This window comes from Stegostoma tigrinum, chromosome 22 (genome assembly GCF_030684315.1).
Source record: "Stegostoma tigrinum isolate sSteTig4 chromosome 22, sSteTig4.hap1, whole genome shotgun sequence".
Taxonomy (NCBI): Eukaryota; Metazoa; Chordata; class Chondrichthyes; order Orectolobiformes; family Stegostomatidae; genus Stegostoma; species Stegostoma tigrinum.
In genome coordinates this window covers 43877567-43902536 of record NC_081375.1, presented here as the reverse complement: position 1 = coordinate 43902536, position 24970 = coordinate 43877567, and the positions used below count along the sequence as shown (strand labels likewise).

At 40.8% G+C, this 24970-nt stretch overlaps 1 protein-coding gene across 3 annotated transcripts in view; it reads left to right on the top strand.

The window, feature by feature from the left end:
• Positions 1–24970, top strand: part of LOC125463674 (dynein axonemal heavy chain 9-like) — a 453254-nt gene that overhangs the window by 136540 nt on the left and 291744 nt on the right. For all 3 annotated transcript variants that reach the window (XM_059653804.1, XM_059653803.1, XM_059653805.1), the window contains 5 exons: positions 8099–8256; positions 10580–10718; positions 12855–13142; positions 24105–24315; positions 24787–24914. In XM_059653804.1, the coding sequence (XP_059509787.1) occupies positions 8099–8256; positions 10580–10718; positions 12855–13142; positions 24105–24315; positions 24787–24914 (924 nt within the window). The remainder of the gene's footprint in view (positions 1–8098; positions 8257–10579; positions 10719–12854; positions 13143–24104; positions 24316–24786; positions 24915–24970) is intronic.

The window sequence follows — 24970 nt, the reverse complement described above, 5'->3', positions numbered from 1 at the left end:
ATGCCACTTATTGCCTGTGGTGAGCTGCAGTGGATGTCCTAGGATGGCTCACATGTGGCAGGAGAAGCTATAAGCAGCAACAACACCAAATTTCTTCACCTGAAGTTTGTTGTTAGAACAGTAAAAGTACTTACTCAGCACATCGTCATGTTTGAGCAGTGAAGTCAGCGCAATGATGTTCTTAAGTAGAGTTAGTCATTAAAACCAGGCTGATGCTATATGGTGTCCCCCATGATTTGAACTGTCTCCACCATTCGGCCTGGCAGTAATGAAGCTGGGTTTGTGGAGAAGGCTGTTGCTGTGTGGTCAGGGGGTGAGCAGAAAGAAGGATCAATATTATTAGACCCTGCTGAGTGGAGAAAGAGAACTCCTATTCAGATATTTAATAGAATGGCGAAAATCCATTCTGCTGAAGGGGTAGAGTGGCAAGGGATAGTGGACGTGTTGTTGGGTAGATAAATGCCTGGCTTAGCTGGTCACTGGAAAGTGAGAACTGGTGGCCATTTGTATAACCCTATGACAAAGCAGGTCAAATTGTGTGTTAACATGGCCTAGCCAGCAAGAATGTACATTTATTTTCTGTATAAGTATGTATATAATTCTTCATATAATTCATTGATTATCCTTGTGCTGACTTTACCATAATGTGTGGAACAAAATGATGAGTTTAGAAGATTGGTGTTTGCTCTTGTCTGTGATGTTAGACGTCTCTTTGTAGTGTCATTCTTAATCTTTCAGTTCTTGCCTTGTATATCCATTTGTCAAGTTTAATCAGAAACTGCACAGCACTCCCACAGTTCTGAAAAGTCGAGTAGCTGACACCTCATGGACAGAAGACACTGTAACCTGACTTAGTTATAAAAGCAAGCTGTTATGCATTGACAGACGTCATAGACCCTCCTATCACACCTGTTGTTCTGGTGCTCAGGTTGGAGAAGGCAAGAATGACTGAATCAGTGCTTAATGAGTTTAGAATCTGAATTATTCTTTCATGTTTAATTCAAGAATACTGCCCTCATTAATGATTCATTTACATTACATAGCTTTTCATACCAATTCTGCTTAAACGTTGGGTATCTCTTTAAAAAGAATTCTAGTTATTTAATTGCATTGTATTTAAATTATTGAGCCTAAAGAATTAGCATGCATTGTACTGTGGGGTTTCTTGTGATTTGGGATAAGGGCTGGTGTTAGCCATAGAAATCAAGTTTGTCCAGTGAGTATTTCTGTTTGGTTGAAGTGAGAGTGTTTGTTCACCTGAAACATATTCATTTATCATTCAGCACTCGCATGCCAGGAAAGAAAAATGGAAAAAAAAAACCTCTTGCTTGTTTCCCTAGTTGTGATGTCAAATAAAATTCATAGAGTCCCTCTCATGCTTAATGAGACCATTGAGCCCACACCAACCCCTGTAGAGCAACCCACCCAAAACACCACATTTTACTATGGCCAATCCACCTAATCTTCACACCTTTGAACTATGGGAGGAAACTGGAGCACCCAGAGGAAACCCACATCGACATTCTCCCTGTGGCTAAGTTTGCACAGTTTTCCTGAGGGTGGAATCGAACCTGGGTCCCTGGTGCTGAGAGGCAGCAGTGCTACCGACTGTGCCACCCTAAATTGTTCCATCCTAAGTATGTAATGTTGATCAGAATGGCTTGTGCAGTACTCTTTTCTCATCATGTGTAAAATGTGCCTCATCTCCATGGATTGGGAATTTAGATAATTGATCATGTACTCAGTGTTATAATCTGTGGCCCTGCTGTGCTTCCCTGTCATATAGAATGGTATTTCAACTGTGTGAATTCCAGATGTGAATTTTGAGTTCGTTATGATCACCTCATCGTATTGAGTGGTTTAAAAGCAGGAAAACGAGCTGTCAGGGATTGGAATCAGCCAAATGTAATTTAAGCTTTCTAAGTATTAGTATTGCAAAGTGTTTGAGAGTGCAATGATTATTTTTAAAAGAACAGTAAGGTGTGAAAATAATCATTTATTGAAAGCAATTTCTGGAGTGTATTGGGTGGATGCTCCAATCTAATGATCAATGAGAGCTTACCCAATTAATCCATATAGGAGATCATAACATCCACAACTTCACCAATTATTTCAACATATTTGACCCCACAAATCTCTTTGGATATTTATTTCATATGTCATTCACTTTTGTGTCAGCACCTTCCTTAACATCAGTTCTCCAAGTATTTCCTCTTTAGTAACTAGGGAGAGTGAGATGTCTAAAGAAGTTAGTGCTAGTAAGAAGACTGTAGTAGAGAAAGTAATGGGACTGAATGTTGATAAATTTCCAAGAACTGATGGTCTTTGTCCCAAACTTTTGAGGGAATTGGCTGTAGATACCGTCAATGCATTGATGGTTACAGCAAGGAGTTCAACAAAGGTTCAACCGACCTATTCCTGGGATAATGGGACTGTCCTATGAAGAGAATGGGCAAAGTTGGCTTGCATTCTATAGAATTTTGAAGAATGAAAGATGATCTAATTCAAACTTGCAGAATATGTTAAAGGATAGACTGGGTAGCTGGATGTAATGTATAATCTCTATTGGGAGGCCTAGAACCAGTGGGAGGAATTTAAAAATAACGTCCATAGTGAGGATAATTTTTTTAAACTCTGTGTTATGAACCTTTGGAATGTTTTATCATAGGCTGTGGAAGCTCAATCTTTTGAGTTTATTGTAGGTAGAGAATGATAGATTTACGATTACAAGCAGCGTAGATGGTTATGGAGATAGGGTAAGTAAAAGACTTAGGAATATTTGAAAAGCTATGATTGCGTTAAATGGCAGGGCTGGCTTGATGGCTGGAATGGTCTACTCCTGTTCCTGTTTACCCTTGAAAGTGTGGTGTGACCCCTGTACTTTTATTTCATGTAATTTTCCAGTTTAATTTTTTTTTCTATTTTCTTAATGAAAAGAAAACTTTTGCAAGGGCTTCAGGACAGTGCAGTAACATTACAATGATTCAACAGAACTGCATATCAGGGGCATAAATTCTACAGCATGGACAAAATTAGAATAAACTACATACACTGCTGTACCCTGTAGAAGAAGAGAGAATCTCTTCGAGCCTATTGGTGATTACAGAGAGGAGTTCAACAGAACTGTTTCTGGGATAGTAAGACTGTCCTACAAAGAGAGTGGACAATGTTGGCCTGCATTCTCAAGATTATTGAAGAATGAAAGGTGATCTAATTCAAACTTGGGGCAGCATGGTGGCTCACTGTTTAGTACTGCTGCCTCACAGCGCCAGGGACTATCTGTGACTGGTGACTGTCTATGTGGAGTCTGCACCTTCTCCCAGTGTCTGCGCCTCCAGGTGCTCCAGTTTCCTCCCACAGTCCAAAGATGTACAGGCTAGGCAGATTGGCCATGGGAAATTGACTGTAGTGTTCAGGGATGTGTAGCTCAGGTGGGTTATAGGGAGATGTGTCTGGGCGGGATGATCCAAGGGTTGGTATGGATTTGTTGGGCCGAAGGGCCTGTTTCCACACTGTAGGCATTCTATGATCATATTGACATGAATATATGAAGAAGTAGATTAGTCCATACCTAAAGGAATTTTAGGATAAGATTGGTATTTCTGAGATTACTATATATAGCAGAATTTAGTGCAGAAAATATATCAGATAAAGCCTTACTTTTAAGTCTAAGCCTGACAGTTTTTGGTTTTGCCTTCTCCTTGACCACTCTCCTAAGAAGGCAAATTCACAGCATGGCATCAGACTACACAATAACATAAGACCCTCATTTAGTCAGCCCCTTTTTAGACTGAAAAGCCCAAATTTCTCCACTCTATGCACCCAACTTAGAGCTGTGACAATTAGAATCTACCATGGTGCCTTCAACATGTAAACAAATCTCTTGAAGCTTTCCACCAGAACTTGACTCAATATTGAAGGCATGGCCTGACTTGACCACAATTTGTATGACCACCAGCTCCTCTGATTCAATTTCTGTCCATCTATAATCATACAAAATGCTTTTATCTTGGTTGATTGCTGTTCTGAATGTTGTACGTTGAGTCATCTGAAGCTTCTCAGTCTCGCTCAGATTTAAGTTAGGAATCTCAGTCTCATTATATGTGGCACTGTTTTCTTCTGATCTGTAGCAACATACATTTTCCTGTGTTAAATTCCATCAACTGCTATTTGGGCTACACACGTAGCTTGTCATTCTAAGTTCTTTGCTCTGTTTCTATTTATTTTACTGCCCCTTCCTGTTTAAATTTGTACAATTTACACTCTGAATCTAGATCAGTGAGCTAAATTAATAAACAGCCCTGACCCCTGAAGCTCTGCAGTGCTCTGACTCTTCTACTGAAAACTGCCCCAGTGAATATTTATTGTGTCTTATTCTTCGGTCAGTTTATTATCCAGCTCCACCTTTCAACTTTGTGCACACAACAACAAACCTAACAAATAGTCTTTTGTTGACACAACCCAGCAAGTTATGGGTTTTACTATAGACTGTTGGCTTTATTTGATTATTGAAGTCCATAATATGGAGGAAAGCCATTTGGCCCAATGTGCCTATGATGACCATCTGGTTAATTCCAATATCTTGTTCTTACCATACAAATCTCAAACTTCTATTAGTTACATTTTACTGTTTTCCTAATTTCCTTTGAAAGGTGCTATTGAACTGTTGTCACCAAATTAGACCAAATCAATACAGGACAGTTAGTCAGGCAGAAATCCTCCTTTCTGAATCAAGATGTTTACTTGACTGTTATTGTTTTTGATAATACTGAAGTTTACTCTTGACCAACTAACTGGAGGAGAAGATTCTATAAATATCCCCATTGCAAACAATGGGGAAGCCCAGTTAGTGTAAAAATTCAAAAGGAAAACATTTGTAATCATCTTCAGCCTGAAGCGGCTGCTCCTCCTCGTGAAGGTCCCAGCATCATTGATGACAGTCTTCAGCTAATACAACTCACTTAAGTAATATCAAGAAACGGCTGATGGATCTGTACGCAGCAAAGGGTACAGACTCTGACATATCTTGATAGTAGAACTGAAAACTTGAGCTCCAGAATTAGCCACACCCATATCCAAGCTGTTCTAGTACAACTGCAACATGACCAACAACAGCACCCATGCAACAATGGGAATTTATACAGGTATATTCTAGTCACAAAGAACTGGACAAATCCAATATGGCTAGTTGCCTCTCCATCAGCCAACTCTCAATCTATTGGTAAAATGATAGAGGGTGTTGCTGACACTGCTATCAAACGGCATTTACACAGTAATAGTCTGTTTACTGCACATTCAATTTGGGTTCCCCAGCACAGCCACAACACTTTTGGTTTCATTGAAGTCTTGGTTGGGATATGGACTAAAGAACTAAATTCATGAGGAGAGCTGAGAGTGACTGTTGTTTACACCAAAGTCACATTTGATTCTGAGGGGAATCAGGGAACACTGGCAATGTTGAAGTCAATTGGAATCGGAGACAGAGAAAAACTCTCCACTATTTGGTGTCATATCTAGCACAAATGACAATGGTTGGAGTTTGGTGGAAGTCAATGAACTCAACTAATGGACAGTACAGCAGGAGTTCCGCAGGGTTATGCCCAAAGCCCAAGCTCAACTCTGTCATCGATGATGTTTCCACTCTCATAAGATCAGAATTGGCAATGTTTCCAGATAATTGCTCAGTGTTCAGCGGTGCCCTCACCTCCTCAGAGCTCAGACACAGAAGCAGGCTGTGGCCATGTGCAGGAAGGCCTAAACAATATTCTGCTTTGGTTGTTAAGTAACATGTATATGCCATATAATGACCATTTCCAACAAGAGTGCATTGAATAAACTCCCCTTGACAGTTTACATAGTTACTGTTGCTGAATCCCAGCTATCAGTGTACTGTAGTTATAAAAATAAGTCATTGGCTACCAAGTTTGTGATGAGTAACTCACCACCTGACTCTTTTCAAGCCTCTTGACCATCTGTAAGGTGTGTGTCAGGAATGTAATGGAATACTTGCTTGGATGAGTGCAGCTCCAAAAATGCTCCAAATATTCAATATCATCCAGGTAAAAGCAGCCCACTCAATCATCAGTCCATTCCTTACCAAAACCATTCACTCATTTCAACACTCATACACACTGGTAGTACTGAATATTATTTACGAGATACATTGTAGCAACTCACTAAGGCTCCTTTAGCAGCACCTTGCAGATGTATGGCCACTGCCACCAAGAAGGACTAGGGCTGCAGCCACATGTCAATAGCATCATCTGCAAGTTCCCTTTTAAGTCTCAGATATCTTGACTTGGAACTGTGTCACATTTCCTTTACTGTTGCTGGAGCAAAGTAGTGGACTTCACTTCCTAACCACATTCTGACGGTATCAGCACTAGATGGACTGCAGCAGTTAATGAAGGCAGTTCGCCATCGCCTTCTCTAGGGCAAGGAGCGTGTCCAGATCTTATCAAGGGTGGCATGATGACGCGGTTGTTAGCATTGCTGCCTCACAGCATGAGGGACCCAACCTTGGGTGACTATGCATGGAGTTTGCACGTTCTCCCCATTTCCTCCAGGTACTTACTTCCCACAGTCCAAATATGTGTCATTTAGGTGGATTGGCTATGCTAAATTGCCTGTCGTGTCAAGGGATGTGTAGATGAGTTGGCCATGGGAAATGTGGGGTTGCAGGGATGGGGTAGGGGGTTTGGTCTGGGTAGGGTGGTCTTCAGAGGGTCTCTGTGGACTCAATGGGCCAAATGCCTGCTTCTACACTGTGGGAATTCTATTAAGAGTAAATAAAAATCACTGCATCATTTTAACAGAGCTACATAAATAACATTACACGTGATGCAATAGAAGACCATATGAAAGTTTAATGAAGTTATTTATTGAAGCTAGAAAATGTTTAAAAACCCATCTGAGATTATTGGTTGTGCCCCTTGCAGATTACAGCAGCAATGCTGTTTGCCTGAAAGTTGTGTTTTTCTGCCTCCTGAGGTGCTATTTAATGCTGCCACCAAGGATACCATCCATCAATGGATATGTTTGAAAAGAGATACATGGCTTAAATAGCCTTTTATCTTTGCCTCCTGTTGACACTGACAATCATAAGTTGGAGTTAGTCCAATGTCTGTTTAAATTCAATTAAAATTGTCCTTGGGCGCATTTTGGACAGCCAGCCCTGCAGTGTGCTAAGCCCCTTGACTTGGACAGATGCTGCCATTCTTTTTCAACATAACTGGATCAATATCGTGGAATTCCCTACCTCAGCCCATATGACTTCAATGACTGCAGTAGTCCAACGCAGTAGACCTCCCACCACCTTCTTAGAACAGTTAGTGATTGGCAATTCATGCAGTCTTGCCAGTGATGACACTCTCTCAAGAACAAGCAATAGCTTTGTATAACAAACAAAAATACCATTAGTATTGCTAATTCTCCTTTGTTCCTCACTACTCTCCTGCTCGTCTCCATGATTCAATGTGCGCATGTTAGAACTTCACATCAGAACTTTAAATCAATTTGCTTACTCCTGTGGGTTAGAGAGATATCTGAGATCCCAATGGCACTATCTGAAGAGGAGCAGGAATATGCTTAATGTTCTGACTGTGAGGTCAGCAGTGTACCTGTTTAAATGGACAGAGTCTCATACCACTGTGGACTAATCTCTGATGCTGCTCTACCTTATATGAGTGAAAAATCAGCCCCTCTGCCCACTTGGGGACAGATTCTGAGGCCCATTCCCTCAGGCTACATTACCTCTATTAATAGTAAAGGGATTTGATTATTTTCTAAGAAAAATCATAAAAACAAACTTTCTTCTGTGGTACAAGCCATTGATTCTCATGCTGGCCTCCCCAATCCCCAACTCCATTGGTGCCCACTTACATTCAGTTTGGAGGTCAGAGTGTCAGATCTAACTCCACATGCTTGGAGCAGACATTTTAAAGCATTATATAAAGCACCCTGACTGTAATCTGTTATACACCTCAAAACTAATGTCATCTCTGCGTGGGGGTGAGATACAAAAGTTGACATCAGCGCTGTGTGCTGGAAATCAGAATTTGACAGATTTGACACATCTCTACTGTTGATGTTCGTATAGGTGAAATCTATCCAGGATGCCATCCGAGACAAAAAGAAACGCTTCAACTTCATGGGCGAAGAGATCAATCTAACTCTATCAGTTGGCATCTTTATCACAATGAATCCTGGTTATGCAGGACGTACAGAACTTCCCGAGAACCTGAAGGCCCTGTTCAGGTGAGTGCACCTTTCTGCTCTCCTGACCCAAAGTCACCGGGAATAATTAATCCATTGCCATTCAGTTCAAACCAGGAATTCTCCCAGGTTGTGTGATGCCCTGTGGGATTTACTATTGCACCAATTAGTGGGCCAAATCACAGTGTCAGAAAGCTGTGGTAAAAGATATTTTGAAAAAGTTGAAGAGGTTTTTGGCAAGAAACTGACTACGTAAACTCAGTATCCCAAATTGCTGTTCAGTTCTCTGCCAGAAGGCAGGTACCGTCTCCACCACAGGTAAGGCAAGGATGCAGTTCCCAAAATCTATCCCATGGCAATGATGGTTGAACTCCATACTGTTGGCACCAATCTGCTCTAAAACATCCTTGCATGTTTTTATGGCAGCGGGAGGTGGCTAAGCAGAGAGGTGAAAGGTTATCAGACACAGTCAGGAATTTGGGAAAATCAGATCAGCCATGGTCTTATTGAATGGCAGAGCAGGCTCATTGTGCTGAGTGGCTAACTCATCAATTACAAAATGGAAGTGGTGGCATAACTGTAATATCTCCAGATTAGTAATCCAGAAACCCAGGCTAATAATGTGGGCAAGTAGATTCAATTCCCACCATGGCAGGCGGTGAAATTTCAATTAAATAAAAAATCTGGAGGTAAAAGCTGGCCTGTTAATAAACATTGTCATTACAAAAGCTTATCTGGTTTGTTAGTGTCCTTTAGGAAATGAAATCTGATGCCCATGTCTGATCCGGCCTACGTGTGACCCCAGACCAGAAGTAATATTGTTGACTCTTAACTGTTCATTGAACAATAAGAAGGACGCTATTCAGTAACACAAACTCTTTGGAGGTATTGTCATGCTGTCTGTCTATCCCTAAGCCTGAAGCTTATGAACTAGTGGCCAAGGAAGGTGGGTGCAGCCAGATGTGTTGAGTATCAGCCTCAAAATCATTCAATATGCACCCTTGCTGGGCAGTAAAAGTGCGAAAGATTCCATGTGATTGAAATAAAATTTGTGCCTTAACCACCACTATCTATGGCTCAAGGCTGCAACATGTACATAAAAGTGCATGTTGCCATGGCGACACTGACTCCTGGGGGCATTGGTGGTCTTCATTGCCTGGACTCTGTGAGCAGCATCTTTTTAACGATGAGAGTTCCCGAGTCTCACCACTCTCTGAGAAAAATAAATCTCCTCATCTGTCTTTAATGATTGACCCCTTCTTTTTAAACAGTGGTTCTCAGATTTAGATTCTCTCATAAGAGGAAACATCCTTTTCCTATCTACCTAGTCAAGTCGCCTCAGGTTCTTCTATGTTCAAATTACATCATTTCTGACTGTTCTAAATTTAAGAGGATACAGGTCTAGTCTTTCCTCATAAGGCTAATCACTAATTCTTGGTATTAGTTCAGTCAGTCTTCTCTGAATTGCTTACAACACAAAAGCCTGAACACTTTAAGTTCCTGTATATTTGTAAAAAAAAATTACATTAATTTGTGGAATGAGCGCTTTTTGGCAAGACCAGCATTGATGTGCATTCCTAGTTGACCTTAAGAAGATGTTGCTGAATCACTTTCTTGAATCACTGATACATCTACACACGTAGATTGCAATGTGCTAACAGTTTGTTAGAACTGAGTGGCATATTAGGACACGTCAGATTCAACCACATTGCTCTAGGTCTCGTATCACATTTGGGGCAGACGTGATAAGGAATGCAGATTTCTGTTGTGGTGTGATGTGCGTGTGGCCTTGCAAAGCATGTCTTAAATTGCTGTCCATTGCAATCCAGCGTATCACAGGCTATAGAGAAAACAGCAGCATTCCTATGGGTTAAATGTGTCTACATAGACTCCCAATTCCCACTGTCTCTATACAGTCCAATTTCCAAAGAAAGAGCCGACATTATTGTTTTTCCCAAACGTTGATATGTGATTGCGAAGTGTATGACAAATGGAAATGCAAAACAACTTCCTTCCCTGAAAGTTATTCGTGCACCAGATGGGTTTTTATCAGCATTGAGTAGTTCTGACTTGGCCTTTTATCTTTAGATTTACTGATGAATTGGATTTCAATTTTGGTCAGCCTGAGATGGTGGGATTTGAACAGGTTTCTGGATAATTCATCACTTTTCTACCATTTGCTGAGTGTGGGAGGATATAAACTGTGCTTTGAGAATATGAGGGATGCACAGGAAAAGGCAATTCAACTATGACAGATTTTCAAATATTTGTGTAAGAACAGAACTATATGCACTCATACCACTATGTGCCCTCAATGTTTTGATAAGGATTGTGAGTTTACATCCACTGACTGACTGTATTGCAGACCGTGTGCGATGGTGGTGCCAGACTTTGAGCTGATCTGTGAAATCATGCTGGTCGCAGAAGGGTTCATTGAAGCAAGGTTGTTAGCCAGGAAGTTCATCACTCTATATCAGCTTTGTAAAGAACTGCTTTCAAAACAGGTGAGGTGACATGCATTAGCTAAGAATGCACAGTTGGAAATGCTACTCTGATGTTCCAAGGATAATGTGATAAAATTAATGAAAGTTTTACACGTTTTTAAAGAGTTTTACCCATTATTGCTACTTGTTTCATTGTGCTGTCCTTCACTCGCACAATGTGGTTTGAATGCATGTGTTGTGGGAGTGAAGATAACGTTTCAGAACATTTGTCGTGCATCTCATTTGTATTCACAGTGTAAAGAATAAAGCAGGCTTTCACTGTTCCTTGCACTGGGCTGTCTAGTCACAGCAATACTACAATGAGTTAGGATTCATATAGAGAGGATGAATAGAAGACCCCACCACTACACAGTTTAGAAAAAGGCCAATGCATGATATATATCCACTGATTTACCATAACCTGTGCCAAGTGAGTTTCTTGCATGTTCAGAGATCTTTATTACTTAGCATCTCTGTTGAAACCTGTATACATTTTCAATTGGTTTTGTTGCTTTGCAATTTCACTCATTCCCGATTACGACAGAAATCTTTAAAGAATGTCACTTAAAGCAGTTGAATAAACTGTAAATTACATTGTCATTTAATACATTTTAAATGCTTTATTTCAAGACAGTGAAACTTATCAAGCCCACAGCTGCTGCTTAATAGAAACATTTGTCATTCGGAACCTTATCGTTATATAAGCATAATTAAAGTCTGCACAATAATCTTTGGGGTCAGGAAGATAGTCTGACATTGTACATGACCTATAATCATTAGCACATCACTGCCATGTAAATGTTGCAGCTAATTGGTTTGAAGGAGTCAGAATCATCTTTGCTTCCTCAATGTGTCTGAACTAAATCCCTCATAACGACAAGCATTTTCACAAAGAAATGGTTTCTTTAGAAAAATCAATGGCTACTTTAAGCAACCATTCATATTGAATACCTCAGATATTTCTTTGTAGTCAAATGCAGTTTGTACCATTGTTAAAATGAGTGTTTAGTTTGATTATATATTCCTCAGTCCCGTTTTAATAGCAAAAACATGATTGACTGCTCACTCAGAACAGTAAAATGCATGACTAAATGAAAGCCTTGCACTAATGAAACCAGGTATTAATTACCCTGCCCATATTCACCTCCTCCAACTCAGTCACACACCAAAGAAATCACTTTGCGTACTTGTACATTTATTTTTATTGATTTTAGTTTTACTGAAGTCGTACCACTTTTTAAAAATCCTGAAAGCAAGTGTAAACATTTTATTGACAAAATTAACAATTCAGCAGTCAAGCTTGGTGTAATGTGAAATAGAATTACGAAGGAGAAAGAGTTTTCATGATTAAGAGAGCATCGCGCAAGAAACGTACAAATTGGAAGCCCAAAAAAATCGTTGCAGATGAAGAGGGTGAAATTGTGAGATCTCAGTTGCAAATCTATTAATGAATTGCATGGAGATTGTGTGTCTCCCTCCTCTTAATATGGCATTAATATAATAAAGATTTTGATGAATATCTTAGCTAAAATAATAAGGCAAGCATTTAATTCAAATGCAAGTTATCCATGGGTGAGTCTGTTACCATCCCTTCAGTAGCCTTTTTGAAATATCTTTAAATAGACTGGGTCTGTATAAAATCATCAAATTATTGCAGCTATAAACTTTATCCAGAATTTTCAGATGATTAAACTGTTTCAGAGGAACTTTCAGAGTGGAAGCTTATCACTATCCTATAATGCTACTGTTAATGGCAACCAGTTTGTGGCAGAGGGTCTAACTAATCAGGGACATGAAGGGGTCAGTTGATTAGTAAAACTGAATTTCCAAATAACACTCAGTAAGAGGCCACACAAAAGATTAAGAGCCCAGATCAGCAATTATGGAGTTGACATTAATCCATTAACATGGGTAGAAAACTGATTACCAGTCAAGAAGTAGAAAATGGGTAGAAACAGGGCATTTTCAATCTGGCAGGAGAGAAATGCTCCAAGAATCCAAGAATTAGTGCCAGACTTTTAGCTATTTACAATCTGTTAATAATTTGTAATCGATCTAATTGCAAGCAGGGCAATGATGACCACTTGCCCGTGCCTTTGAGAACCTGTATATGTTTTTACCAAAGTCACGTATTTTTGAGTAATTGTCATTCCCTAGGATCACTATGACTGGGGACTTCGAGCAATAAAATCAGTGTTGGTTGTAGCTGGCTCGTTGAAGAGAGGTGACCCAGGCCGTCCTGAAGACCAAGTCCTGATGCGGGCTCTTCGAGACTTCAACATTCCAAAGATAGTTACCGATGACATGCCAATTTTCATGGGCCTGATCAGTGACCTGTTCCCAGCATTGGATGTGCCCAGGAAGAGAGACCTTCCCTTTGAAAGCCGTGTGAAGCAGTCTATCCTAGACCTCAAATTGCAGGCTGAGGACAACTTTATCTTGAAAGTGAGTAACAGACTGCGTAGATTCTGGACTTTGTCCTGTCTTTCACCATTTTCAACTGAATTTAACGCTTCAAAGTTCATTAATCAGAGAGGAATGGATGGTGATGACAGTTAGAATCTTATATTGTGCTTTGAAAGCAGCTCAGACTGAAAGTGGCTGATGTGACTAGCTATGACAATTCTATCAATGTACCGTATCTTTTGATTTTCATACCTAGAGAAGACCATACCAAAAAGAGAAAACACTGCCTTCCTCACCTGATTAACTGTGCAATGTCTACACTTGTTCATCTGCCCCAGAATATCCTACCCCACAGATAAGGCCACAATTGACTTGATAAAATGGATGTTTTTGTTGAGGAATACAGCTGTTCCTACCTTGGCCATCATATAAGAGCATCACATGCAGACAAATTACAGGATCAGATTCCCTTTTATCTGTTTCAGCAATATGCCTCAGCTATTAACCTCAGGAGAAAACAGGGTGTGAAGAAGGGTCATTGGACCCAAAATGTTAACTCTGCTTTCTCTCCATAAATGCTGCCAGACCTGCTGAGTTTATCCAGCAATTTCTGTTTTTATTTCAGATTTCCAGCATCCACAGTTCTGATTTTTTTTTCTCATTAAGAGTTATTCCTAGTGCCTTGGCCAATATTTATCCCAAAATCAACATGACAAAAACAGATTATCACATTGCTGTTTGTACGGGTGTTCTGCATGCAATCTGGCTGCTACATTTCCTAAATTACAACAGTGCTTACCCTTCAAAATTCCTTCAATGATTGTTGAGCACCTTAGGATGTCTAATGGTCAAAAAAGGTGCTTTGCAACTGTGGAAGATAATGAAATCTGAATTCAATGAAACCTGGAGCAGAGAACTGGCCTGATCGTAACTATATAACCCTTCCTGATTGTTGTAAAAACTCATCTGGTTCACTAATGTCCTCTCAGGAAGGAGATCTGCTGTCCTTAGCTGCTCTGATCTATATATGTCTCCAGACTCTAAACAACATAGCTGTTGTCTGGGTGATTAGGGATGGGCAGTAAGTGCTGTCATAATCAACAATGTCCATAACATTTCAGTGAATTTTTAAAAAAACATACTTCTATGCTATAAATAAAGAATATTGTTTATTTCTAGTTTTTTCTTGATACATGTATTTCTTGATAACTATTATAGGGAGCAAATCATTCCTAGTTTGTTTTGACTTGAAAGCCACTCAATCTTCTGACCCCTGTATGATTTCTCAAAATTTCAGTGCTCATGCTTGGGAAAAGTAAGTAGGCAAATGCCAAAAGTTCATTTGCGAAACTAGAATGTAGGAGCAGGAAAGGCCATCTGGCCCTTTTGAGTCTCCTGAACCATTCGATATGATCATGGCTGATCGTCCAACTCAATACCCTTTCACCTATCCTCAAGGAGAAGGGTTCTGACCTCAGCAGATATAATTACCTGTCAGATTTGTTCACACACAGGAGCCTGATACAACTTTGGCGATCATATTTATATTTGTTATGGTTTTAATAAAGTCCCATGCTAAAACATAAACATACAATGCTGCAAATTTTGCTTTAATGCTAAAATGGCCATTTATTGTAAAAGAAATGAAGATAATCCAAACTATCTACTTACACCAAATATACAAAGATTTTCAAGTACTCAGTTTAAATATTAATTCCAAAATACGCTGCTATGAATTAAAAAGACATCTAAATACATTTTGTATAGTATCCTGGGATTCATGGCACAGTACTTAAAACACCACTCCTGTAATGTAATAGGATGTAGGCGCAGAAGTAGGCCCTTCAGCCCATCAAGTCTGCATGGGCATCTAAAGACATGATGACTAATTTGAAATCAACTCCACTTTCCTGCCCTTGTCCCCCCATAACCCCCGATTCTATTTCGTGCTGTTATAAATCTGTTCTATCATTACATTGAACGTATTTCATAAGACAGCTTCTATGGCTCTCTGCCTGTAAAGAATTCCACAGGTTGACTACCCCCAGGAGAAGAAATTCCACTTTCTCTTTATCCACAGTAGGTGAGTATTCTGAGATTACTCCCTCTGGGCCTAGCTTTTTCCACAAGGGAGACCAGCCTCTTTCCATCTACCCTCTGAAGCCTTTGAAGAAACGTGTATATTTCAACAAAGTCAGCTCTGAGTTTTTTCGAAATCCCGATGAATACAGGCCCAATCTACTCAATCTGTCCTGATAAGACAATTCTGCCTTTCCTGGGATCAGCCGAGTGAACCTTCTCTGGACTTCATCCAATGCTAGTACATCTTAGCTTAGACAAGTGGATCCAGAACTTTACATAGTATTCTGCATGGTCTAGTGAATTGCATTGCTCTTTAAAGAATTCTATTAAATTTGTCAGACATGCTTTGTTCTTTTTGTTCTTTCATGGAGTCATGCTTTCTTTGCTTAATTGTGGTATGTATTTCTAAATGATTTATTGTAGATTCTAACAAGGTCCCACAAACAGAAATTAAGCTAACTGGCCTATAGTTTCTCCTCTTTCTTTTATCATTGACTTTTTGAATAAAGGTGTTACATTGGCAGTTTAGTAATCCTCTGGCACTTTTCCAGAATCTAAAGATACCTGGAAGATTACCACCAGTGCATCCACTATTCCTGTAACAACATCTTTTAATATCCTAGAGTGCATCCCATCAGGCCCAGGGGATTTAACAGTCTTCAGCCCCATTATTTTTCTTCATTCTTTTTCTCTAGTGATAATTATTGTATTCGCATCCTCTCCCTCTTTTGCCCCTTGATTCATTTGTATTTATGGAATGCTATTAGTGTCTACTGTTATAAAAACTGATGCGAGATATTTATTGAACTCCTCTCCCATTTCTTGGTTCCCCATTTATTGTTTTCTCATCATCATCCTCTGCAGGGCCTGTACTTACTTGGGCCTCTCTCTTACTTTTTATACATTTAAAGGTGCTGTTGCTGTTCATCTTGATTTACTTGCAAGTTTACCCCCCATGTTTACTTTCTCCCTCTTTGTTATATTTTTTGTCACCGTTTGCTGGTTTTTAAATCTTTCTCAATCCTCTGGATGACCATGAATTTTGCTACGATGTGTGTTGTTTTCTTTCAATGTGATGCTATCCCTTAACTTTGCTAGCTAACCATGATTAGCTTATTTTCCTTCTAGAATACTCCTTCCTCACTGGGATAGATCTTTGCTGTGAGCCGTGATTATTTTCTAAAATGTCTGCCATAGTTCCTTCACTATCTTTGCTACCAAACTCCTCGCCCAGTCCACTCCAGTCTGCTCTGCCCTGATTACTTTGTAATTACCTACATTTGGCACAGTTGTTTCCAGTGCAGGTTTCTCCCTGTCAAACTGAGCGCTACGGCCACACTTTTCTGGGACATGTTTTCCTCTGAAATTATTGGATACACCGGTCTCATTCCGCATCACCGATCCAAAATAACCTGATCCCTGGTTGGATCCATAATATGTTGTTCCAGGAACCTGTTCAGAAAACATGTTTTGAATTCCTCCTCATGACTCCCTCTGCCAATCTGCCTTCACAGCCTAACTGATTATGCACTGCCTTTATGTGTTGTTATAATCTCCTGATTTATTCTCTGTCCTACTGCACCATTGTTCTTGGTGGGGTGAGCCTGTAAATTACTTCTTGCAGTGTTGTCTTCCTTTGTTATTTCTTACTTTCACCCATATGAATTCCAGACCTTTCCATTCAAGATCCTTTCTTACTGTCACACTTATTCTATCTCCTACCAACAATGCTACCCCATAACTCTTTTTTGCCTTTGTGTCCAGCAGTTCCCACGTGCCTTAGCAACAACACATCACCATCCATTTAGAAGGACAAGGGCAGCAGGTACATTGGAACACCACCGTCTGCAAGTTCTCCTCCAAGGCACTCACCTTCCAGACTTGGAAATCTCACATCCCACAAGAGAATAAGAACAAACTTCAGAATGTACTAAAAAAAAGACAGGCCAGTTGTTAACTCAAAAGCCAGAAACCTAAATTCCTACCAAATAACATGAAAAATTCTAGATGTAAATTCTACAGTTTACATCACAGAAGGCTAACCATTTCCCTTCTGGGCATCTTTGAATGGACATTTTTGCAAAAGGCCTTTGTCAGCTTATTCAGGCCCCAAAAATAAATTTCTCAAAATATTAGTGGTAGTATCAGGATGTGGCAAATAAACTGCTTTGTTGTGAGGAAGAGATTACTTCAGGTAGAAGTGACCAGGTGATACTTTGCCAAGGCATAATAGCTATAATGCTAAGATATAGCAAGCAAGTGTGCAGCAGACTGGGTTTGGTTTTCCTCTTGTACATATTTTTATGATCTTGCATCTGGTGGGTAGTGAATAGATTTGGCCATATTTGGGCTATGGCAACTTGTACTAAAACAGTAACTTAAAGTGAAAGTACAACCACACAGTGGTGCCAGGCTAAAAGAGGGAGCTGAAGGACGATCAAAAGTTTGGTGAAAGGGCAGGAGTTTGAAGAAGGGCTTCACGGAGGCAATTCTTCTGGTGTCTAGGCCGCTGAAGGCAAGGCTATCCGTAGTGAGGTTAATTAACATATTTGAGGGCAGAGTTATAGAAACAGAGAATTCTGGACAGGGATGGGAGGTGGGGACATGGCAGTGGTGTAGGAAGAGATTATAATAAATGAGAGGATGAGACCAAGAAGGGGTTTAAAAAGATAGTGGAATATCTTAGACATGTCAGGGAGAAGCAGGAGCCAGTTTGAAGTCAACAAGGACAAGAGTGATGAGTGAGTGGGACTTGATGTAGGTTATTCAAATGGTAATTTAATGACACCAATACATCATCTGATGTATTTCCCTCCATTAATGGCTAGTTGTCAAAAATGCCTTTCACTCCTAGCATTCAGCATTGTTAAGGCAGTGGATAGGGATTTAAAAATTGAAGGGTCCAGTAAATCATGATTGATTACAGTATGCAAATGAGAAATTCAGATTTTTTTTCTAAATAGAATTTCTTCCTGGATGTGAGTTTGCTCGCTGAGCTGGAAGGTTCGTTTGCAGACGTTTCATCACCATTCTAGGTAACATCATCAGTGAGCCTCCGAAGAAGCGTTAGTGTTATGTCCCGCTTTCTATTTATCTGTTTAGGTTTCCTTGGGTTGGTGATGTCATTTCCTGCGTTGGTAAGGTCATTTCCTGTTCTTTTTCTCAGGGGATGGTAGATTGGCTCCAAATCAATGTGTTTGTTGATGGAGTTCCGGCTGGAATGCCATGCTTCTAGGAATTCTCGTGCGTGTCTCTGTTTGGCTTGTCCTGGGATTCCTAGAAGCACGAGAATTCCTAGAATGGTGACGAAACGTCTGAAAACTAACCTTCCAGCTCGGCGAGCAAACTCACATCCAGAACCTCAACCTGAGCTCTAAATCTTCTCAAAACTCGCTAGAATTTCTTCCTTGTAGCCTAGAAGGCCAGGCAAGAAGCACAACATACCTACTCTGACACAGGCACTATTGCCTGCATTAGTTTGCAAGGCCAACATTATTCAGACTTCTCTCTAATTTCTATAAAATATTTTTTCCATAAGTTGTTGAAATGTTGAGGGGCGGTTGGGGGAGAAACGGTCCTTCCCACAAATACGAACATTTCAAAGGAAGTTAACCCTGGAACAGTGCTGTATTGGGCAATTTGCTAAAGATCTGGAGGCCTGATAATGTTCAACAAACATCACCATGGCAGCTGGGCAATTTACATTCAAGTTATAAGCTAGAATGGAATTCTCTAATTTGTCCAGCAACCTTGGAGGTGGGAAGGTCATTGAGGATGGTGATGTAACTGAGTCCTGCTGCCTTCCGGCCTCCATCCGGGTTAAGTTTTTTTGGGCCATTTAATGGCCCTGTAAGGGCATCGTGCCACCACTGCAGGTACTAACTCAGCTGCAGCTGGGCATATTGGCATGCAGTGCGAATAACAGCTAGAGGCCCCGTGTGGCCAATCTGTTTTATATGGAACGGAGAGCGAAGGAGTCCTGTAATCAAAGGCACTCAATGCTCAAAAGAGGAACTGGACATTGGGAAATGACAAAATTCAGCCGGCGGCTGATCCTTCTGCCCTGTACCCCTCTCTTTGCAACCTCATTCCACCACCAACACCCCCCCCCCCCCCCCCCCCTCCGCACCACCCACAGGAAAGCACCCTGTGGCCTTCATTGTTTTGTGATCCTGCGACTTGAGTGAGCCTGGGGCTACCATGTGGATGTGCTCTTCGTACATCTGACTTCTGTCCTGGGATTTTGATTCCGGGGAAGGTACACAGTGGTTTCTCTATGGCTTTGTTGACAATTGGTAGGTCTTCCGGATAAAAGCCATGAATCTTGCCGAGCCAGCAGGTGAAACCCTGATGCCTGAACAACATTCTGTCGTTGAGAATGATTGCAACACAGAAAGAGACCCCTTTGCCTTTCATATCCTTGCTGACTCTCACTTCAAGAAGAACAAAGCATTTCCCTGTGCTCCTGCAAATTTTTCTCTTCAAGTAATTATCTTCACAAAAGCATGTTCAAATTTGACACCCACACACTGCTTTCCAGATCGTAAGCTCATTGTATGAAAATATTTCTCCTTAGGTTGTTTTGGGCTCTTTTGTCAACCATCTCAAGTTGGTATTGTCTGGCTCTTGATTCTTCCACCAATGGAAACCATTTCTCGCTATCAAATTTCTTGACACCCAATCCAAATCTCCTTCAAATGTGATTTTTCGGAAGACAGCAGCCCCTACTTCTCAAATCGAACCTTGGAGTTGCAGACACTCATCACCTGAGTCACTATTGAAAATTCTTTCTGTTCCTCTGTAACACCTTCACCTAGTCTTCAGGACAATGTCGGCCACAACGCTGTACAACCCTGCAAGATATGTCACATTGTCAACGTGGAAACCACCGTCACACGTGGGAACACCATGCAACATGTGCATGGCAAATACTCATGTGAATCGGCCAGCATTGGTCCTTCTTATACGCTGCAGACAAGGATGCCTTGAGGTATGGTATATTGGTGAAAGCAAGCAGGCACGATGATAACAATGGATGGACAGCATGCAACGATTGCTAGTTAGGGATATTCTCTCCCAGTCAGGGAACACATCAATGGTCAAGGACATCCGGCCTCAGGTCTTCAGGTAAACGTTCTCCAAGGCAAACATTGGGAAACAAGAATGCAGAGTTGCCAAGCAGAAGCTGATAGCCAAGTTTACTACCATTGAGGACGGCCTCAACCGGGATCTTGGGACCATGTCGCACTTCAGGCCACACACCACACAGTACACTCTCACACATACATTCACACATGCACTGTCTCAGACATGCTCCCTCTCTCTCGCACACGCTCCCTTTCTCTCTTGCGCACTCCCCCACTCTCTCTCGCATGCTCCCTCACACAAGTGCACTCCATCGCACACACCCGCTCTCCCTTGCGTGCGCGTCCGCTCTCTCTCACCCTCATATGTGTACATGTCCGCGCACGCACGCACGCACGCACGCACGCACGCACGCACGCACACACACACACACACACGCACACACACACTTGCTTCCCCACATACAGACAGACACACATACCCTCTGTCCCATACGTGCATACATACAAATGAATGGGGTGAATTTACATTTTCAGGTTTGTAATTTGTTCAAAAAGCACATAATCTGTAGAAAGTCAATGTGGCATTTTACAAATTTCTGCTTTGGAAATAAAACCAGTCTGACTCCAAGTTAATAATTCAGTGAAATCCAATCCAAACCACTGGTTCACCACATTGTCCTTGAGTTTATACCTCTATTTATAAAATCCATAATTCACTATACTTGATTAACTATCCTTACCATCCAAGGTGCCACCTTTAACAAATTATTGACATCTGAATTGTACACCCATATCCCAGGTCCCTCTGTTCTTCCAACCCCCCTCATTCTTATTCCCAAAATATGCCCTTTCACGTTATTCTGCATTTACATTTGATCTGTCTGCCAATTTCACCTTTGTCTTCATCAGAATTTACTATACTGCCAAATTTTGTGTAAACTATAAAGTTTGAAGATAATTCTGTGCACGCTGTTATGATTTCCAGAGTTTGATAATTTTCAAACGGACATTCAAATTTCTAGTGAAGGAAAGACATGACAACATTTCCTGATGTTTACTGCATGAAAGCGCAAAAAAACTGACTAAACAGTATCTTTCCAGCAGCTTATATTTTAAACCACAAAAGTGAACATCTGAAAATAGATTTCACAGATACACTTTGCACTGCCCTTTTAGTTGGCATATCCCAAAATCAATCCAACGTGATTCTTAGCTCCTGAGACTTTATTTCTGTTCTTTTCTTTGCCTGGGAATGTTTAATCCCAAAACTTTCTTTCACAGTCGATTCTTCCTCCAGCTGAATTAAGCGCTGCTCTGAATCCCCACTGTCAGTATCCTGGGACTTCCTGTTGTGGAGGTACTGAATTATATCGGTCATAAAAATACAATGAACTACTAAAAGGAATTTAAACCTTTCTTGGGACAACCTTCGAAGGTAGAAAAGAGAAGAACCATGTCACCCCTCTCAACCTGGTCGTAACACCACCCAGAACAAAGCATCCCATGTGGTTGACACTCCATGCCACCTTAAACTTCTACTCTCTTGGTCAGTGGTGCACACTTGCAGGAGTGTGTCAGCAAAATGCAGTGCAACAACTCACTGAGACTCTTCCAACAGGACGTCTGAAATGGTCACCCTTTACTACCTCAAAGGACATGAGCAACAATTGCATGGAAACACTACCACCCTCAAAATCCCCTTCAAGCCACCACATACCATTTTGGCTTGGACTTGTAGCACTGTTTCTTCAGTGTTGCTGGGTCAAATCTAGGACACCGTCCTGTCAGTTCTATAGGTTTACCTGCACTACAGGGACTGTAACAGTTCAAGATGCTGGTTCACTGCTAGCTTCTCAAAAAGTGCTGGCCTGGCTCTCAATTCCCACATCCAGTGGAAGGACACGTTGAAAAAATGTTTGAGAAATGCCATATAGAGACAAGAATAAAAGCCTTCACCAGTTGCTCTTGAATATAATGTCTCACATTCGAGTGCTATACAATGCTTGGTTTAATTTCCTGCTCAATCCTTGTGCATTTTGTTCAAGCTCCTGAACTTGAACACAATATAGCACTGCCTTATTGATCCACTGTTACATTGTATGAAGTGTTTTAGAACAAGTCTTTAAACTGAGAGACAACCCTCCTGCTCCAGCAATGCAAGTGGATGTCCAAGATCACATGGTATCATAGAGAGGGGAGTGTGATGTTTCCCTGGTAAGTATTCAGCTCAGTTAACATCATCACAAAAATGGTTGATAATCCATCTGGTTGTGGGTTATTGTGTTTAAATTGGCTTCCCTATCGGCCCATAGAAACACTGGTGTAATCCAAAGAAAAGAAATAATTTGTTGCGACGTGCCCTTGTATAGTCTGTGAAGATTGTAAGGCATTTCTTGTATGCCAGTTTGTGTTTACTGATAGCTTGTGTGCATCTCTTGAGAAGTTACACAGCTTTTTATACAAAGTCAACTGATATGCAATATTTGTGGAACTGATTCTAAACCTTCTGACTGTAATGTGCTTGATTTACACTTGGTTTTGAATTGATGTGCACAAGTGGCAGTTTTCATTAAGGCAGAAGTGCTTGTATGGTGACATTTTAAATAATGGTCAGCTGCTTCTGCCTTCAGTATGTGGTTGAAATCATCAATCGTGTGTGCATAAAAGCAGCCATTCTTACCAGATATGTGGTCAACATGCCTCCTTTGATCAAGCTGCACAAATGCAGATTAAGAGACCATTCACTCTCTCAGCCTGTTGAGGTCTTCCTATGAGCCAATTGACTGCTGCTCTGTAACAAACGTGACAGGACTGTAAATGTGGTCTATTGTTGGGAGTGCATTTTTGAGAAATCCTGAAGATGTGATGACCCGTTATGTAAGTGTAATATTCTGAATGTATTGTGGAAAATGTGAGGATTTCCACTTTGCTATGAGAAACAAATGTGCAGAGTGTCGATGTACAAAGAGACTTCGGTGTCCTTGTTGTAGGTGTGGCAAAGGGAATGGAATGTTAGCCTCCATTGTATGATGATTTAAGTACAGGTCTATTGAAGTTCTGCTTTATTTGTATGACTGGTTAGACCCCAATTAGAGTACTATGTGCACTTTTGGTCTCCTGAACTTAGGAAAGGTATTATTGCCATGGATGGAGTGCAGTAAAAGTTCATCAGACTTGTATCAGAGATAATAGGAACTGCAGATGCTGGAGAATCTGAGATAACAAGGTGTAGGTGGATGAACACAGCAGGCCAATTTCTGATCAAGAGTCTAGGCCCAAAACATCAGCTTTCCTGCTCCTAAGATGCTACTTGGCCTGCTGTGTTCATCCAGCTCTACACCTTTTTATCTCTTCAACAGACTTGTTCCCGGGATGGTGGGAGCATCCAGTCCTCTTGTAACCTCTAGAATTTTGGAGAATGTGAGATGCTCATACCTACAAAGTACTTAAAGAGACATACAGAATTGATACAGGCAAGATGTTTCCCCTGGTTGGAGCATCTGGAACAAAGGGAGACAATTTCTAAGTAGAAGGGTTACCGCCTATGTTCAAGGTGAGGAGAAATTAATTTACTCAGAGCATTGTGAAGCTTTGGAATTTTCTACCACAGTGTACCTTGAAGACTCAGTCTTTGAATATGTTTAAGGTAAAGATTGATAGATTTCTCATTACCAGTGGCCTGCAGAGTTATGTGGATGGCATGAGTAAAAGGCATTCAAGTGTCCAATAAGCCATGATCATATTGAATAACAGAACAGATTTGATGGGCTGACTGTCGTACTCCTGTTCTTATTTTCTTATTGTACAATTTTTGTTTTTCCTATTATTGCAGGTTGTCCAGTTAGAAGAGATGCTTGAAGTGAGACACTCTGTCTTTGTTGTGGGCAACGCTGGAACTGGCAAGACACAGGTCCTGAAATCCTTATACAAGACTTACCAGAACATGAAACGCCGACCAGTCTGGACTGATCTTAATCCTAAGGCTGTCACTAATGATGAGCTCTTTGGAATCATCAACCCAGCAACCAGAGAGTGGAAGGACGGTATGTAATGGCTACAGAAAACAGACCGCTGAGTGGGATAACATGGAATGAACTCACCTGCCAGTTTGATTTGTTGAGTGATTAAACAGCAAGCCTTAGGACAGCTCAACGTTTAGTGTTCTTATATCCCAGGCAAAACTTTTGTTTGGCTGATTGGTTGCATTGTTCGTGACTTTAATTGATTCACTTGCATATCGTACATGTCGTATCTGGTCATGGCACAGTCAAGGAGCAGTATACACAGTTACTTAGGCTAGTTAATTGGAGAGTTGCTGTCAATTGTAGAAGTAACCCACAACATTGCTTATTACTATTTTCATTTGAGAGGAGAACATGAAAATTAATCTTGCTCAATAGAGCAAGAGGACCTGTGGTTCAATTAAAGAGGTTCCTGATGTTATCTAAGATTAGTGTACCTCACTTTGCCGTCTTTGTATCAAATAACAGCTTCTTTTTGTGTTCAAACCTTAGGACTATTCTCATGTATCATGCGTGATCTGGCAAACATAACTCATGACGGTCCCAAGTGGATTGTGCTGGATGGTGACATTGATCCTATGTGGATTGAATCTCTTAACACTGTCATGGATGATAATAAGGTAAACAGACAGATCCATCCAGCTGGAGTTGGTAAGAAGGAAACTTTGCTAACTAA